Here is an 18803-nt window from a genome sequence, read left to right as displayed (position 1 = left end):
GACTTAATGGCTATTGCAACATATTTGCAGTCAATCCAAACCAGGCAGCCGCACCATGGAAACACAGGAAACTCTCTGTGTCAAAGGTTGAAGTGATTGTGAGATAGATTCAGATAAAAATGCCTGTGGGATGTTTCTTATTCATAACATTGATGTTTGAAAGGTTGCAGCAACACAAAAAAAAGATGGATTAGCAATAATTTATTGGGATCCCAAACATGAAACCATAAAATTTCCGTTCCACAATGGATGGCAACGCTCCAACTCTATAAAGGAGAATAATTCAAAACATTGAAATCCTTTAAGTAAAACAACTGGCCTCTTCAGAAGTCGAGCACAAGGCAGAGATCCTTGTTGCTTCCCTGCACTATAGTTCCCTCTGGATACTCAACCCAAACTGACCAAATCACTGGGTGGTGCATGACAATGATTAAAATAAGCCCTGCTTTTGTTCTGTGAGCAGCTTTATGCCAATGAGATTCGGCTGTGAAAGGATTTAATTTGTGTTTGTTTGTTTTTCAGCATCTTAGCGCAACAACTCTCTTTTTCCACAAGGTTGGACTAATGCTCAACAGATTATTCATTTATCCCAGGCTAGACACATTTCAAGCTGTTTAAAGGTTGTACACACTAATTCTTTCCAGGTATGACCGGGCCTGGTTTAGGCCAGAACTAACCAGAACTTAACACATTTGTGCATTGAACAATAAGATAATAAAACTAAGCTCTGGGCCAACTGGTGGACCGTGGAAGAGGGCTAAATTAGTTACGCTCTTAGCCTCAAGGGCTGAAGATATAGTCTGTGTTCTTGTTGGATGTTTGTGCTCGTATTCTGACTGTGTTGTGGGTGTGCAGTGCCATATGTTCACGCCACAAACTAACTAAACAAAGTAGATAAAATGCCAACACATAGACACTTCTGCTTCCTAGTACTGTGCAAAATGCAGATGCAGAGGCGGTTCACGGCAGGGAGGAGCAAAAACTGTCTGAAAGCTGTGCTGAACCATATTTACAGTGTGACGGCTCTGCTGACAGCTAAGGAAACAATAAGCGTTCAGTGAAAACTCCCCTGTGCAGCTTTTCTTCAAAAATATTTCTGTACCTGGGTGCTGCCACTCCCACAACCATATTTGGTCATATTCTTATCATTTGCTGTGGATGATGTTATCTAATGTCACACTAATGTTTGAGGGTTATGGTTAGGCCTAACCCTCAATAAGGAAAAACTCAAATCTCACATTAGCTTAAATATTTAAATGGTTTTTCTATGACACTTGAGATGGCGCTTGAGTGTTTTTCATTCCACTTGATCATCGTTGAGATGTTTCTACACCTTGATTACAATCCCCCTGTGGCAAATTCAACTGATTGGATTTGATCTTGAAAGGCGAAGACGTGTCTGTACCCAGGGTTTGACTGCTGATAATGCAGATCAGAGCAGAATCTAAGCAACGAGGTCAAATGGATCATGCAGAGCTTAGTTATAGGATTGTGTCATAGCAGAGATATATGAAGGGCTACAAAAACTGCTGCCGCAAAGGATTTAGTTTTCCAGGAGCTCATGGACTCCATTATCCTGAAATGGAAGAGGTCTGGAACAACCGGGACCGTGACTGGACGTACGCAGTCAAACAACACAGGTGTGGCTTAGGGACAACTCTGTATTTGTCCCCGAGGTGAACCAGCCTGTTGTACCTGAACAAACTTCTCTGGAGAGACCTGAATATGGCTTCCGACCCACAGTCCTCATCCAGTCTGACAGCGCTTGAGACGCAAAATATCCAAATCCAGATGTGCAAAGCTTGTTGCATCAAAGCCAAGACTTAAGGCTGCAAAAGGTTGCCAAAGGTTGATGCACCTTTGGCTGAACTAAGGACAGAATAAAGGGTCTCAATATTTACGTCAACCTAATACTTCAGGTTCCTTTTTAATAAATTTACATAACTCAGATTTGTTATTATGGGGCATTGAGTTCAGATTAGTGAGAGAAAACACAACTATTTAAATGATTTTTAGCATAAAGCTGCAAGAGGAAAAAGGGCACCCAGGGTTTTTTTCTGAATGCAGTTTAGTTATTCATTGAATCACATTATAAACAACACTTTGCAGGTGTGAGCACAGGTTGGTGGTTTGCGCAGTCGCCCTGCAGGCTGCTGTGGCTTTTATTGCGTTTCCCAGAGAGAGGAATGTGATGTCATCATGTGTCTCTTCCACAGTTAAGACCCTATTTCCTGGTTTGACAGCTGAGCTGCGGATAAAGAGTTTCTGTTCTCATAATACACCCACGGAGAAGTTCCTTTCCTCACTGTCGCACTCCCACTAGGTGTTGTCTTTTCTCCCTCTTACTTCCTACACACACTCATGCAAGCACACACACTGTGCGTGAACCATATCTGAACAGAAGTGCGTGTCTGCTGTTGATGTTTCATGGAGTAACACTTTCAATTATTTTCCATTTTTATTTATAAAATGAAGCAGTTGAAAACATAGCAATCATTCCTTCATGGCTAATGAGACGTCTGACATACATAGCAACATTTCAAAGTTTTCGTCTTTTACGAAAAAACACTGGTGTCTCACAAAAGTGTCTTTATAAGACAAATAATTTAAGGACAAAATGAAAACAGACTTGCACTCTATAAGCTACTTGAATTGTGCTCATCCTTAGGGCAGAACTCTTTGACCACACGCATATTTATACAATCGTTGTGTCAAACCAAATCATGACAATCCCTCTTCCAATGGTTGGCTAATATGTTAACATGAGTACCACATCTTGTTCTGCCCCAGTAATCAGAATGTGAGATTTAGTTGATTCCACGGTTTGAAACCCACAAATAAGTAGCTGGTGTTCGGCTGGATCGTAACGCTGACGTCCTCTGTCATCAAGTCTGTCAAAGATCTAATGTGAAGGCAAATAATGGGGCCAGTTTAAATTAATGTTTGCTACATAGAGTTTGCAAAAACATATTTAAATAGTTTTAAAGTGTATTATTATGTATATTCAAATTCCAATGAGAAACATTTTACAAACAAGTTTATAAATATGAGACAAAATGAAAGATTATATTATGTTACGTTATGTATAAAAAAAAAGGTAAATGGATGTTGAGTGGCGTCCATATCATTCAGTGACTCAATGCTGTACACTTTAGTTTAATGTTATAACACATAGTAAAGCAATAAAGCCAAGAAAAAAACGTCTGCTTTGGGGGATTTGTATTGCATTTATGTGGTGTTGTATATTGTATTTGTATGAGACTCTGCAGAATGGAAGAATGATCCCATAATCCCTGACAAACACTTTAAGCTGCGGGGGTTTTGACATGATGAAAACGTTAGTAGTTTGTACACAAGATGTAAATGCATTGTTCTTGGATTGTTCAGATACTGATTTTGTCCATATTCTTTTTAAAAAAGTCAGGAAAACAGCTCAGTTAGATGATGGACAGACAAGAAGAGAACAAGAAGTTATGTACCACAAGCTAAATAAAACAATCCTTTTGCAACATACTCTGTTCCTGTAGAGGCAAAACGTGTGGCTCTGAGAACTCCTGACATAAAAACAATACAGTAATGGAAAATTATACCTTAAGAAATACAATGAAACGAGACATGTACTTTATATTAGTAGTGTCTTCTCTGAGATTGAACAGTATCTCCTGCACAGAGCCTTGCAGTTCCTTTTGGGCATGAGGGACGCATAGTGTTGACAGCAGTGGAGTCCATTCACCATTACAGAAGACTGGCGGGTCTCTGTCTTTCTATTGCTCATGTGTCGTGTGTTTGCATCACTCCCTTATATAACGTGTAGATAGGTCGCCTTGGTGTCTACTCCTATTACGTTTTTCGCGGTGCATCGGTAAAACCCTGTATCGCGACTTGTCGGGTTCTGTATCACCAACGAGCCCTGAGGACTAAGGTAGCGGTTGCCATAGATGCGAGTCTGGCCCATCACCCTCAGCTGTGTCAGGTCCGGCGTTTCCCAGGTCACGGTTGCGCGGGGCGTTGCTATGGTCTGGCACGGCAGCTCCACAGCAACCCCCGGCCGCGTGTAGGTCACAGGTGAGGGGCCCGCTGTGATTCGGGGGGGGTAGGCGATGACGATGACAGGAACCGTGATGAGTGAAACGGTGGAGGAGTCGTTGCTGGTGGACCTGCAGGTGTAGGTGCCTCGGTCGAACACGGAGGCCTGTTGCACCGTGAGTGTCCCGTCCTCTTGGACTAGGTAATGGCCCGAGTCACCACTCTCACCCCGGGACAGCACCTTGCCGCTGGGCGTGGTCCATGAGAGGGCTCCCTGGGTATAGCCTGGGGTTTGAGGGCATGGCAGGCGAAGGTTTTCTCCGTTAATGATGGTCACCAAGGAGGCTGTTCTGGTGCTCACTACCTGCTCTCGGACAGGGCCGGGGGAGCGGGGTGGAGGGCCCAGGGGACGAGGTGCAGCAGGTGAACTCGGGCCCCTCCGCAGAGGCACTTGAGTGACCGGGTTTCTTGGATGAAGCTTCTCAGGCAAAACTGAGCTGAAAGACTGGGCTGAAGTCAACGATGCTCCTGATTTAGGTGCCTCGATTAAACCGTCATTTTTATGCACGGGTCTTTCCACAGCTGGTCCTCTGTGTGGAGACCTGGCCTCCTGCTGAGGCTCAGAGACCTCCAGCTCCACCTGTATTCTTGACTCTCCTCTCTCACCTCTCACAACACACACCAAGGTCCCGGCATCGGTCGCCCGCACACCCCGCAGCTCCAATGAGCCGTTCCTGTGCACAGTGAGTCGACTGCCATAGTAAGGAGCCGGCAAGACGCCGTTACCAGGCAGAAGCCAGGCCAGGCGAGGGGGAGGGGAGCCTTGGGAGGGGCATGGCAAAAGAACATTCCGGCCTTTCACAGCTTGCTGCTTCACTGTCGTTACCACACCCACAACTTTGTTAGTAGAGTATTTAGCGCCTGTATTACTAGAAGCTATAGCACCACTATTCCTGCTGTCATCAGTGGTAACGTCTATATTGCTGCTCCAACCAAACCAATTTCCTCTGAGTGTGCCAGTACCAGCTCCACTATTAGTTCCTCTGCTGCTTACAGCAACATTTCTAGAAATGCCACTTATCCTGCCATTATCTCTGCTTGTGTTATCATCAGCACCAGCCCTTCCTGCAACGACTTCATTATAAATATTCCCTGGATTCCTTTGTACACTTTCTCCTCTAACTGTGCCGTGACTGCTACTCTCACTATTACTAACACTGCTAACAATGCCAGGTCTATATCGGCTCATTCCAGTGTTATCCGCTGTAACTCCTAAATTCCTTGCCCTGCTCAACCCCACATTGGATGCACTGCTACCAAGTTGTGTTGTTATCCCACTGACAGGTCTGTTGAATTCATTCTGACTATCACTCCTAGGGGCAGGATTAGAGTTAGTGGCTGCTGTGTTAATGCCAGTGTTTGGTTCTGTGTTGTTTTTATTCCCATTTTTATCACTGTAGCCATTATTACTACCCAGCCTGCTCCAGGCTCTGTTGTTATTTCCATGTTGGATTATTCTTGTGTTATCTATATTAAGGCCTGATCTACCACTAATGGGCACATTGTTAGCACTTCTTCCTCCCACCTGGCCACTCGTCACAGGGTTCAAAACCTCCACCTCCAGGCCCACGGTTGTGCTCCTCTCCCCAGCCAAGCTGCTTGCTCGGCATGTATAGTTTCCTGTGTCAATCTTTTGGGCCAGGCGCACCTCCAGAGTTCCTTCTGAGACCACCACAACCCTCTCAGAGTAGTGGCCAGAGCCCAAACTTCGTGGAATCACACGGCCCGCCGGGGAGAGCCATGTCACCGTTGAGGCAGGACCCCCTGAAGCCTGGCAGCGAATTGTGGCAGTTGCCCCCAGACGTACTTTGATGACGTGATAGCTTCTCTCGTCTGTGAGGGTTGGTGGAGGTGTCATCATGACCTTCACTTTGACCTTAAAGAAATGAATACATTAATATTAGCAATTTGTTTTTCAATGCTTAGATTTAGAATGCAAACTGAAATTGCAGCAAATTTGGATATAAATCTGTACATGAATCAGAATATGTCAATTTGTGTTTATTCTTCAAATCAAAATAAAATATATAATTATAAAGTCATCTCCGGGATGAAATGTTCTTTTACCTTCATCATATCTTGACCTCCTTGATTTTCAGCATAGCACGTGTACTCTCCTTCCTCCCCCATGCCCACTGCCGGAACCAGTAGAGTCCCATTGTCAAAAACAGTGAGCCTCCGTGCTCGTCCTCCCCTGTCCTCCCCCTGCAACACACTGTTCACCATGGTGCCATCTGGTAGACCCCAATGAACAGCTGGGTCAGGCAGCCCGGACGCCTGACAATCCACCTGATGGGAACAAGATCAATCTTGTTATTGATGGTATTTGTTTACGGAAAATAACATCATCATTAATAGGAGAAAGGCAGTGATGAAAATCACCTTCAGTGGCTTGCCCAACGACACCATCTGATTGAGTGGATGTTTTGACTCGATCTTGGCGGGCTTGGTAGCCACAGTGACGCGCAGGAGCCGATAATCATCTGCGACCTTGTTGCGAGCGATACAGAGGTAGTCTCCAGCGTCCTTCTCAGTTACAGCCTGGGCTGACAGGGTGCCATTAGGATGCACCTTCAGACGACGGTCGTAGCTTTAATTCGAATGTAGACACAAATACATGATGATATGGTATAAGACATGGTGCCAACAGGGTTTTAAGAAAAGATATAATTTTAAATAATTTGTGATCTCTTATCTCACATAAACCCGCACCCCCTTTACCTGAAGTGCATGTCCACCAGTTTCCTGTTTGGGGTCCTCCAAATGATAATGGGGGGTGGGTTGCCAGTTACAGAACAGTGGAGCTGCAAAATCCCCCCGTAGAAGACAGTAGTAATGGAGGGTGATGTGGAGACAATACGGGCGTTGCTGAAGGGGGAGACAGGCAAGGGTTGCAGAACAGCTGAAGCTCTGCTTTTGTCAGAGAAGGAAGACAGACTAACTCTTGTCTTGTTTACAATACTCTGCAAGATTTTTGTGTTTTGTGCAGAGACTGTGGAGGGTTGGGAGGGAGAGGGAAGTGTAGTTTTGCTGTTGTCAGTAAAGTGTGTGTGAGAGGTGGTGCCTGTTTTATTGAGTTTCGGAGGCGAGATAGTGGATTCGGGTTGGCGGGCATGAGAGGAACTGGTCCTGGATATATCAGTGGGCAATGGAGGGGGAAGTTTAGGGGAGTTGAATGTTATTTTGGGGTTGCTAGGGAAAAAAAAAGTTCTGTCTTTGTTGAGTGGATATGTAGGAGATGGTTTTTCAACAGCAACTGCTTGTGTGTTTTCTTTTCCTGCACCTGCTTCACTTTTTCTGCCTTCTGCTCCCCCATCGACTTTAACTCTCACTGTTCTCTTATCGGCTCCAACAGCATTACTTGCTGTGCACTCGTAACTCCCCGAGTCCTTTGGTCCAACACCTCTGATATGCAGGGTCCCATTGGGCAAGACGAAGAGGTTGCCATGGAGAAACTGAGACGGGCGAACCAGAGTCCCATCTGGTATTCGCCAGCGCAGAACTGGTGGTGGGGCACCTCGGGCAGAGCAGTGAGCATAAACAGGCCTCCCTGGAGACAAGTGCAGGTGTTCCTCTCTTGGTTGCTGTATCACCGGGGGCAGAGAGGACACGTGTACACGCACAGAGGAACTGGCAGCACCTGCTGTGTTTGAGGCCACACAGCGATACACTCCTCTGTCACTTGGTAAAGTTGCAGGAATATGGAGGGTTCCATTCGTGTCCATGAATATGCGACTGGCGGAGGGGCCCGCCGACGTCAGGACAGACCGATCAGGCAGAACCCAAGACAGCAGAGGGGCGGGAACACCATCTGCCTGGCACTCCAAGAGCACATCTCCACCCTGATGAATGGTGGCTTCTCTGTAACTCACCAGCTGCATACGAGGGGGGCGGGTCCATACTTCCAGGGTGGTTAGCAACCTGTCATGGAAGAGCAAAGCAAACAGAAAAATAAATATTCATCTTTTATATTTCTAAATAAAAACAAACCAGATACGGTTGACAAAGAAAAAACTCAGCCCTACATAAATAATTCCAACAGAAGTCCTGACAGTAACATGGACACAATAAACAATGAATTTACACTTGCATATTGGGTCACAAACTTCTGCATGTATCTTAAAGCTGCTTAAAAAAAGGTGTACCATATTACACTTAATAATTAAACTGCACTGGGCTTCCATAATTAATTCAAAAAATGTTTGAACTGTGTTCATTTTGAATAAATGGCTCATAGAGCATTAATCTTCATAGCTGGAATCAGTAACCTTACCTGTCTCGACCCAGGAAGCTGTTGGCACTGCAGATGTATGTGCCTCTGTCCTGCAGCTGCACATTATGGATAACAAGGGTGCCATTTGGCAGGACCTCAAAACGCTCAGCCTTGGAGTGGATTGACATCACCGCCCCTGAGAGACAGAACAAAAAGGGGGACATTCAGACAACAGACAGACAGCAAGTGAGAGCAGTGGGGAAAAGCAGAAACAAATTGGGAAAGAAAGTTGGAGAATGAGTAAGAGACAGGGAGGAAAGGAGAAACTGGGACACGCCGAGTGGCACAGCGTGAAGCAAAGCCAGTGATGCAGTTCACAAAATGTTCCATTATTTTCATGCAATATATCTTTCCCACATGGCAACCTAGAGAAAAGCCTATTGCACGCATGCCAGAGTGTAATGATGGGTGTTGATGGGTTATTTCTACAGTGCAAAAGGTGTTTTTATTCATTCAGTTATTGTACATATTGAAGTGGAGACTGACTTCCTTCAAATCCATTAGATCAGGATATAAATGAAAAGCTTTATTTGTTTTATTTTAAATGTGAAACCTGCAGTTTTTTCACCATATAAACAACACATGCATAATGGCGTTCTAGATGAAAAAACAAACAGTTATGTGTTTCCCGACATTATCAAAAAGCTCCGTCAGTGAACCAGGTTTGAGTGGTCTCCAGGTGGATACTTTGCATAAAAAAAAAACTGAAAATGAAACCAATTCTTGACATTTATTGGTGTTTCTTTTATGTGACTATGCTCAAATAAATGGGTGTGTATCTGCAAAGCGTGTACCTGTGGCAACCTTGGTCCATGTGATGGAAGGTTTTGGCTCCCCTTGAGCCTCACAAGCCAGCCTGCTAATGCTCTCTGCTGGGAATGACACTGTCCTAATGTGTGGGTCTGCAATTCTTGGTCTAGATCTCACGACTGGGGCCTGTGAAAAAGATTTACAAAACAGTTTATTCCCACAAGTAAAACCATGAATAAATCGTATGTTAGCTAAGCAGTATGTGATTGGAGTTCATCATAACCAAAAAGAAAATGAATGTAAATTATTACTACACCGTAATTTTTTGTTGTGTTTTAATTAAAACACAACAAAACAAAAACAAAAAAAAACATGTTTTTGGAGTTTAGGACAAAGAACATTATTAATAATTTTATTCAGAAAAGTTTTTTCCTCATAACTGAGATGTTGTTAATTAACGAAATTCTTAATGTTGTAATTACTTATGAATTTTTTAAGTGGATAATTTACACACGGTACAGATAACTGTCATCCCAGATTTTGAATGACCCTTTGGTGGTGGACCCAGTGGTTTGGTTTGAAGCGAGTTGCCAACACGGCTTCTGGAAATTAATTAACAATTGATCCACTGGGATTAAGCTCTAAGAGCACAAAATGTTGTCGATTTTGGAACATGTGTTTTTCATCACTTCTGTAGATCTGACAGAGACCCTGGCAGAGCTCTGGAAAATCCATGATATTGAAGAATTGTCATACATATCCCTCAGGTTTAACAGCAGGTCATGTAGACAGATTAGGCTATTTTCAGATCTGTTGTTTTTTCTGCTAAGCTTCTGCCCGAGGCCCCGCACAGTATAGTGGTGTGTGTCTGTGTGATTTGTTATTTTCTGGGCCCGCACTCACTTAGAAAAAAAGGAAATGTGAATTGAAGTTCCAATTAGCTGACAAACGAAGAAGAATAGCTCTATATACACAAACTGCAAATTACATTTAAAAGTGTAGTGAAATAAATAGCCAATTGGATAAATGACTGGAAGCAGTGAACAAATAAATGTGTATTAATTAATAAATAAAGAACAGATTGTTGGTCCTACCTTAGTTCTTATTTGTGTTGTAATGTGGTTCCTTGCATTAAGAACCATTTACTGGTTTAACCTCCTGAGACCCTGCAGAATATCAATATTATGTAATTGAATTGATCTGAACTCACCCCAGGGACAACAGGGAGTGGGGGGGACCAGCGTGGCCTGCTGCTGTGTGAGTCAGGGATAGAATTAGCCCAGAGGTTCTTCCAGTCAGGAGGTGATCGACTCTGGTTTGAAGCCCCAGGAACAGGCCTCCCTGGGGTGTCAACTAGGCCAACGCTTGACCTCTCTCTGAATGATGCTCTGGTACTTGTTGATGTCGTTGTTGTGGTGGTAGTAGTAGTCGATGTAACAGGAGAAGGTGCCCGAGTAGTGGTTAGAGAAGTTTTGGCCGAGGTGTTCATAGTAGTACTCCTGCTAGTAGGAATAGAAGTTGTAACAGTAGTTGTCGTACTGTGGTTTGGTGTTGTGGGAACAGCTTTGAATGATGTTTTAGTGGTTGTTGCAGTAGTTGTTGTTGTTGTAGTTGTAGAAGGCCTAGTTGAAGAAAGAGTTGTGATTGTGGGAGTAGTTGATGGAAGAGCAGTTGTGGTAGCTGTAGAGGTTAGACTGGTTGTAGTACTTCTGGTAGTGCTTGATGTTGGAATAATAATGGTAGTTGTACTGGACAGGATTGGTAAAGTAGTTGTCGGATGATTCAGAAGTCTTTCTTCACTCTCGAGAGGGGTCGGAAGAGTCAAAGTTTTTGCAGGAGTAGCTGTAGCTACACTAGAGATTGTGGAGGAAACAGCGGATGAGTGAGTGTAGGAGACTGTGGTGGAATGAGATACATATGGCATACCCGACAAATTCCTCTCCTGCTCTTCACTGTGTTTGCTCAAGGGTCTATCGACATGTTTACCTAAGGCTGTGTGTGTATTTGTGTGTGTCTGTACACCATGTGTAACTGTCCCGGCCTGTGTGTCTGGCACATGTGTCTCTGAGATCACAACATCAGAGTGAGTGGGTGCTGGTGTCCCTGTGTTGAAAAGTGTGGACTCTGCAGTGTCTGGGATGTATGCTGAATGACTCATCGTGTCTATATGTGGGATTGTGTGAGAGGGGGATAATGAGGTTAAGGGGGGGGCAGAGGTTGAGATACCCAGCGTGTAAGAAACAGGGGGAGAAAGAGGATTAAGTGCCACACCATTTGAAGCAGTCTTAATATGGTCATTCCTTGTCAATAAAGTAGATGGATGTGTGGTTGTTGAGGCCAGCAGGGATATATTACTTTGATCAGTGGTAGTGCTAGGTGTTCCTGTTTGTGACCTCTGGTGTGTAAGGTCAGGGAGAGGTCGGGGTGGGGTCAAAGGTTGCACACTGGGCCTGTTGATGATTCGTCTTTGCTGTCCGAGCCTCCTGCGAGAATTCCAAGGGCTTTGAGGTCGAGAATTTGGAACCAAATTTGGTAAGAGTCTCTGCCGGGGGTTCTGCGCTCTGGTTCTAGCTGGGTTGGGGTTTGCCCCTTTGTTATCTCCATTATCTGGTGCTGACACAATTTCATTACTTCCAGAGATTGGCTTAAATGTAACTGGTTCTTTCTGTTCCTCCGAGTTTGTCACTGTCTCTGTCTGTGGACCTGGGTTAGGAGTCTGCATTTGTGTCTTGATCTCTATGTCCGTCTGTGTTTCTGTTGAGCTCCCTCTCCCTCTGTCTATCGCTGTATCTATTGGTGTCTCTGTCTGTGTCTGCATTTCTGTGGGAACAGGATGAAACACTTGTAGGCCTTCCTCTTGTAAAACAGTGTCATCAACAGATGACCCCTCAATTTCTGCTTCCACCCCTGCTCCATTAACTCTAACTCTCTCTGTATCAACCACTCCATCATCTCTTGCCGTATCTCTGTCTTTGCCTCTTCCAATCGGTTCAGCTGAGGGCTCTACTGTAACAGTTTGACTGTTAATAGTGTGAGTCGTCTTTTGACGTATTTTAGCCAGAATGTCTGCCCATTTCTGAGGATCTATTCTTTGTTTGTTTGTGGTGACTCTGTGTCTGTTGTCAAAGCGGTTTCTTCTCTGGTCAGTGGAGGATACAGGCCCTTCTCCTCTTCTCAGGCTTCCTTCTCTAACAGGCCCAGGTCTTCTTGGTTTTCCAAATGGATACCGTCTGTTTGGGAGCGCCTGATTAGGTCTTGGACGCTTCCTAACAGTTTTCTCTTCTTCTTCCTCTTCATCCCCTGATCCTTCCTCCATCTGACGTAATAAAGGGGCTCGTATCTTGGTTGACCGGCCAGCAGCTGACTGTGGCCCTCTGGGAAATGAAGTTCTGAACAGAGGAGGGTGTTGTGGTTTTACTTCCAACTGCATGGACAAAGAGTCACTACCATAATGGTTGACTGCAATGCAACGGTAATGACCAGCATCCCTCAGAGAAAGCCTGGACAAAGAGAGACTCCCATTTGGTTGTACAGTGAGTCCACCTGATACAGCTAATCCAGACCGTAGTAAATTTCCATCTGGCAACACCCAACTCAAATAAGGTGCTGGTGAACCCGATGCATTGCAGGAGAGACTGACAGCCTCCCCAACAGGTCCAGTCACAGGCAGTCCCACTTGCTCTCCAGAAGGTGGGACAGAGGACTCCTCCACTGCCAGGCGCACAGGGAGAGCATCTCCATCCATGCCAGCTTGGACTACACAGTAATAAAGTCCAGCATCTGAGAGCTGGACCTTTTGTAGCAGTAAACCCGAGGCTGAGGCCTGCACCCTACCATCAAGGCTGCTTGAAGGGGTTATGAGTGTGGATCCATCTGGGAGACTCCACCGTACTTTGGGGTTACCAGAACTTAGAAGAGGGCAGGAGAGCTCCACCTTACTGCCTGATTTGGCTGCCATAGCTGTGATGGTTTGATTCATTGAAATCATAACCCATGGATGAGGAGCAGGTGAGGATGCTGAGGGAAAAGATGTAGGTCCAGGATGAGCAGAAACTCTTGTTGAGTATATAAGGTGAATTTTGTGGGCATTAGACTGTGCTCTGTTCAGCTGGATGCTAATAGCTGGTTGCAGTAACCACTGTGGTCTGACCTTAACAGAAGCTTTTACTCCAGTGTGATAATATCCATCCGTCTCTGCCGTCTGCCTGTAGCGGTAGGCCAACATCGGGGTTTTGCTCAGCATGATTTCCCTCTCAAGGCGAACCGCAGTCTCGCTGTAGTAAGCCAGGATCCTCCAAAGTTGTTCATAGCTCTCTCTCTCCACAGGGCATTCCAGGGAGATTGACAGAGCGAGAGGGATTGGAGAGGAGGAGGAAAGGGAGAGATCTGGGGGAGGAGCAATATCATGAGAGCTGGAGGAGTAGGTGACGTTGCAGCTCAGATCAACACTATTGCCTTGTTCGTCGGACAGACCCACCGAGGCACTGCCCAAAGGCTCTCTGAAGGATTCACATGATTGGATTTCAATGAGTTCTGTCTCCAATGGTGTGTTTCTCCCTGGGAAAGTGATGACAGGTGACGTGCACGGTAGATCAGTGTGATCCAGTAGGCCCCGCCCTTGAAGGGATTTGGGTGACACACAGGTTGGGCACTGAGGGCCACCGGGACATTTCATTAAGCCTAATGAAAGAAAGAGACAGAGAACATGATGTCATAAAGGCCTGCCTTACCATATCAACAGTGCATAACATCATGAAAACTATACAAACATACTAATGCTAATGTCAGCTATCTCCACATATTAGTGCTGTCCTATTCTCATCTAATCTCTTTTTAAGCTTTCATTACCCTTCATATCTCTGACTAATTAGATATGGTGACTTCATCCACTCGTAAATATGCATCACTTCATAAAACATTCCAATCATTAGCCCATGTTTCAGCTGCCTGCACACATCAATGGTGTCATTGTGAATAAGTCATGGCAGGTTAAGTCTGGCATATCAATGAGACATTTCACAGCTCTGCCTTCTTTCACATCTCAATAGCAGACACAAGACAGATGTGGAAGAGATACAAAACTGAGATGAAAGAGAAAAGTGTCTAAGGAGAAGCAGGTGGAGAGATGTCGTAAGTATCATGATAACATATATCTGAAAGTGATGTTAGCCCATCTCACGATTATCTGTCTGGATTGGAAATATTATGTTTCAGTTTTAAGGCTTTTTATAGAGTGAAATTATTAACAGCTGTTTCCAAATCCATTCACTGTGTTTCTCTTCACCTTTGCTGCTTATCTCTTTCTTATCCCTTGAGCTGGATAACTGGATATCTCTTTCTTATCCCCTGAGCTACTTCAATGGCACATTAATAAAATTGCATGAGAGAGACAAGGAATAGCAAGTAAAAAACTAATTATATATCAGGCGTGACAGTCACCTGGGTGAGCCAGACTCCAAGAGGGAAACCAGTTCATCCTACAGTCGCAACTCCATGGGTTAGCCTGCAGCCCGAGAGTCTCGAGCAGCGGCGCTGTCGCCAGGGTGTCTGTGGGCAGCGTGGTCAGACTGTTGTTGGACAGGTCTAAGTGTCTAAAGGAGAGAGAGAGAAAGAACAATGACAATATGATGGGGGGGAGAGGTAGAATAAAAGTCATAGAGGAATAGACAGAGGGATGTGGGAGTGGGCAGTGAGAGGTGACAGGTCAGATGTAACAAAATCCTCCATCATCTTGATAATTTCCATTGTTACCTTGATCTTTAGACAGAAGACATCTATCAAAGACTTATACTCATGTAGCTTTCGATGTCAATCTGACCTTTGTGTCAATCCAGTATTTTCCCGAGTTTGTTAAGTAGTTTATTTTTGCATAAACATTTAAATGGATAAATACCAATAGTGGTTATCAAGTGAAACAAATCTCAAATGGTACAAATTGTGGGATTATGCCTATACGTAAAATATATCTTCCCTTTTTTAGAATACAATTTGGCACTTATAATGTTCAGATATTGTGCTATGGATTTCTAGAAGTTTAGGTCTACAAGTGCATCATTTCATTGGGGATATTCACTCTAAGACTTTTTGGATCTTCATTTACTTTGACCTACTAACATCTATACTGATTCATACACATAACTCACAATCAAAATGTTACATAAATACACAACATATCCTGCTGTACAAATACAAGCCTGCAGATGCATACACCAATATTATTCTTATAGATCCTCTAGGAGCAAAGATTTTTCATTTTGGGCATGTCAGCGGTCATGGAGAAAGCCAGACTTTAAGAGATTAACTATATTTATTGATCACTTTGCCATTGATGAGTTCAATTGTGTTTTTTACGATCTTGATTAACGCACAAATGAGTTAATGCGGGTTAGGAGGTGCTCTCCCCATTTTCAAGCCAAAGTTAATGATAAAGCTCACCTGAGTGTCGAGAAGTAATATGTGTTCAGGAGGGACAGCGTGCACAGAGTGTGAGGGTGTAGCTGATGCAGCCTGTTCCCTTGCAGCCGTAGCAGTTTGAGGCTGGGCAGCTGGAGAAGGGCTCGTGGATGGATGTGTTGGAGGAGGTTATGATCCAAGTAGAGACGCAGCAGTGAGGTCAGACCGGAGAAGGTCAGCGATGAAGAGATCTCACTCAGCTTGTTATAGCTCAGCTTGAGTATCTGTGGAGGCGCAGGAAATGAAGCGAGCGGAAGAAATGAAGGATTAGAAGAGCAATCAAATAGTAGACATCAAGGCTGATGAAGAAGCGACTGTCCCTGGACACCACATGCTTGTAAATTGAATTTATGACAAGCCATGTGAGGGGACTTGGAATAAGGGGGAAGAGTTGGCAGAAAAAACTGTTTGTAAGCAGAAATGACTGAATGCACCTTGTGTAAATTCAAAAAACATGGGGACACATTTCCTGCCGCTCCCCATCTCACGTTTACGAATTGAGAAAAAAGCCCACGGCATAAAACCAGACAATATATTCATGCTCTGAGTTTACGAGGTCAAAGCAAGGAAAAAAAGGATATTCGAGCACTGGAGATCTCGGACTTTTCAAATATAAATGTTAGCCCTTTATCCTCTGCAGAAGAGTCTCGGGGATCTATTGCTAATCTGGTCATGTGCAATGAACCCACCGAAATTTTCAGAAGACACAGTACACCACAAAAGGCAGGTTGTGAAATTGTGTTTCTTCGAGGCTTAGGATAAATCTGCTCTCCGGGGAGGCTACTTGGCTGGAAGAGCTCCAGCTGCAGACAGATCTAGCACATGACTATGTCAGCACATGGAAATATGGATCCTATTATCACACAATGGATATTTATCAGTATCTGCCTGGGAGATGAAGGGAACAATTGCTTGTTGAGTAATATAATTTCCCCACTGACTGCTAACTCTGCCCTTAGGATGGTGCTAAAACGTCCAGTGTGTTTCCTTGTCACCGAGCAGTGAAAAGAATGATGGAGCATCAATGATGTATAAACTGTACAGGAGTAGAAAGAATGGGCTGAGATTGTGGGCAGAATCTAGTAAACTGTATAAATTTCCATACTAGTTGGCTACTCACAGATCGAATGGAAAACTGTATCCTTTGATCAATCAATTTTCATGAGTGACTGAAAGATTTAGACACATTTATCAATGAGGCATCCTGTCCTTCTTTTGAGAAATGCTGTATATCTTGAAATCCCTACTCGTTACTCATGAAAATCTGAAATCTGTTTTGTTTTTATATATATCATCTCTCATCATTCAGTTATTTACACAGGAAACCACAAATACTACATATGTAGAAAGATTTAGAGCTGAGCTCTCCGCAGAAAAGCACAGTTGAAATACTAAAAGTACCTGCATGGTCCTCACTGGATATTTTCAATGTTGGATGCTCCCTTCATTGGTTTTAAATTTGTCCATTCAAGCCCTGTTCAGCCCTCATATTAACATATGTTAACAAGTGGACAAGTTTGTCTGTCCACATTTGGTATTAAAATTTCTCCTGAATGTGTTTCCTGTGACCACCTGTGATCAGATCTGACCTTTCCACGCTATATGCAAAAAGTCACGTCCATCTTCAGTGATGCGACGACCACATTTAGTTATTTATACCAAGTTTGAGTTTATGTATGTGTCCTATGACTAAGCTGTGTGCATCAGTGTGTGTCGGTGTGTCGGCACAAACAAGAGAGAGAGATAGAGAGTGTTGATCCTTTTTGATATTGTAGTGGTGCCAGCTAACTAATCGCTGTATGGAAAAAGAGATACGTAAAAATATGTTTTAACTGTGGTCCAAAGGTGGCTCGAGTGATCAGTTCTGAGGACGCATTTTGGTGTGTTCAGACCTGCATCTACAATACCAGAACTGAACAGAGTCTCTGATTCTGTACTTTCACTGTAGAGGAGCAGATGTATATGATCCTTGTTTACCTGCAGTGATTTCATATCTTTGAATGCTGCATCTGGCAGATGGTGCAGATCGTTGCTGTGCAGCATGAGTAGTTCCGCTCTATCAAGTCCGGCCAGTGAGCTGTCAGGGATCCTGCTGATGCTGTTAAACCTACAGGAGCACAGATTAAGAATAATTAACCTCAGACATTAATAAATCGACAAATATATCATTACTTCAATGTGATCTTCTTACTTAACTGTAGTTTGTCACTTTAATTCAAAACTGTGTGAGTGTTTGTCAAGTGAATGAAAACGCCTTAACTTGGAATCTTTGAGTGTGTGTTTACATGCATGCATGTGCACTCTCATGTGTGTGTGTGTGTGTATGTGTGTTTCCCACCCTAAGTTTATGCGTCGTGTGTGTGAAGGTAGTCCAGGTGGTATAGTGAGCAGGGAGCGGAAGGTACAGTGGACCTCGTTGGCCTGGTAGCAGTTACAGCTTCTGGGACAGCCCAGGCCGCCGGGAAGCACAAGAGTCAGCACCAGCAGAGCCAACAGTGCTGCCGGCGCACACACATGCAGATACATCTTCACTCCACGAGAAGAGATGCTGCACTGAGATTATCGCTGCCAAAGAGAGAGAAAAGGAACGTCAAGAATAATGGAGTGAGGCAAAATGCACCACAGAGCCATGCCCCAAAATCCAGATAGAAAACTTTTTTTTCTCTCCTTTACTCTCAAATATATCAAGTCAGTTTTATTTGCAAACTCCAAAATCACAAATTTTAGTTCAGGAGGACTAGCCCGTATAGGACATCCTCTATCTCAACTCTATTAGACCCCCATTGTGGCCATTCTCACAAACAGCACCTGTCCAAAACAAACAACACAGACAGAACACACCCTTGGGAATCCACACGTGACTGGTGGTTTGACTGAAGGACAGATACAGTAAATAGCAGGAGTCAATGTGGAAGGGTTCAATGATGAGGGGAGAGTAAAAGAGAGATGTAGAATTAGACCTCAAAGAAATTCTACTGCTCTCTCTCTCTCTCTCTCTCCCCCCTCTCTTCCTGTGTGTGTGTGTGTGTGTGTGTGTTTATCTTATCTCACGAGTGCGCGAATGCATTGAGAGCTATTCAAATGCGTAAAACCAACTGTGGAGCGAAGAGGCTGCGAGAGGCTGTTTCAACTTGCAGCTGAAACCAAAGTAAATTACGCACTGTGGCAGCAAGACGCCTCTGAGATTAATGGATTATTGTAATGCACGCAGACTATAGTCACGGCTGATAAGAACATACCT

At 44.1% G+C, this 18803-nt stretch overlaps 1 protein-coding gene across 1 annotated transcript; it reads right to left on the bottom strand.

Annotated features, from left to right (window-relative positions):
- Positions 1 to 2456: 2456 nt before the first annotated feature.
- LOC133967766 (matrix-remodeling-associated protein 5-like) lies at positions 2457 to 18088 on the bottom strand. The gene is made up of 11 exons (XM_062403420.1): positions 17901 to 18088; positions 17540 to 17669; positions 15545 to 15786; positions 14549 to 14700; positions 10320 to 13789; positions 9154 to 9295; positions 8360 to 8495; positions 6808 to 8007; positions 6469 to 6676; positions 6154 to 6375; positions 2457 to 5962 (listed from the first exon to the last, which is right to left on the bottom strand). The coding sequence occupies exons 1-11, from the start codon at positions 18086 to 18088 to the stop codon at positions 3800 to 3802; spliced, it is 8253 nt and encodes a 2750-aa protein (XP_062259404.1). The 3' UTR covers positions 2457 to 3799.
- Positions 18089 to 18803: the final 715 nt, after the last annotated feature.

This window comes from Platichthys flesus, chromosome 13 (genome assembly GCF_949316205.1).
Source record: "Platichthys flesus chromosome 13, fPlaFle2.1, whole genome shotgun sequence".
Taxonomy (NCBI): Eukaryota; Metazoa; Chordata; class Actinopteri; order Pleuronectiformes; family Pleuronectidae; genus Platichthys; species Platichthys flesus.
The sequence above is the reverse complement of the archived record's forward strand: the minus strand, read 5'-3'. Positions and strand labels throughout refer to the sequence as shown.

Excerpts from the sequence above, each read along its gene's own strand:
- LOC133967766 (XM_062403420.1), bottom strand. The coding sequence starts at position 18,088 with ATGTATCTGCATGTGTGTGCGCCGGCAGCACTGTTGGCTCTGCTGGTG. Across the intron at positions 14,701-15,544 it reads TATTACTTCTCGACACTCAG|ACACTTAGACCTGTCCAACA; the intron begins GTGAGCTTTATC and ends TCTCTCCTTTAG. Across the intron at positions 9,296-10,319 it reads CACTCCCTGTTGTCCCTGGG|GCCCCAGTCGTGAGATCTAG; the intron begins GTGAGTTCAGAT and ends TCTTTTTCACAG.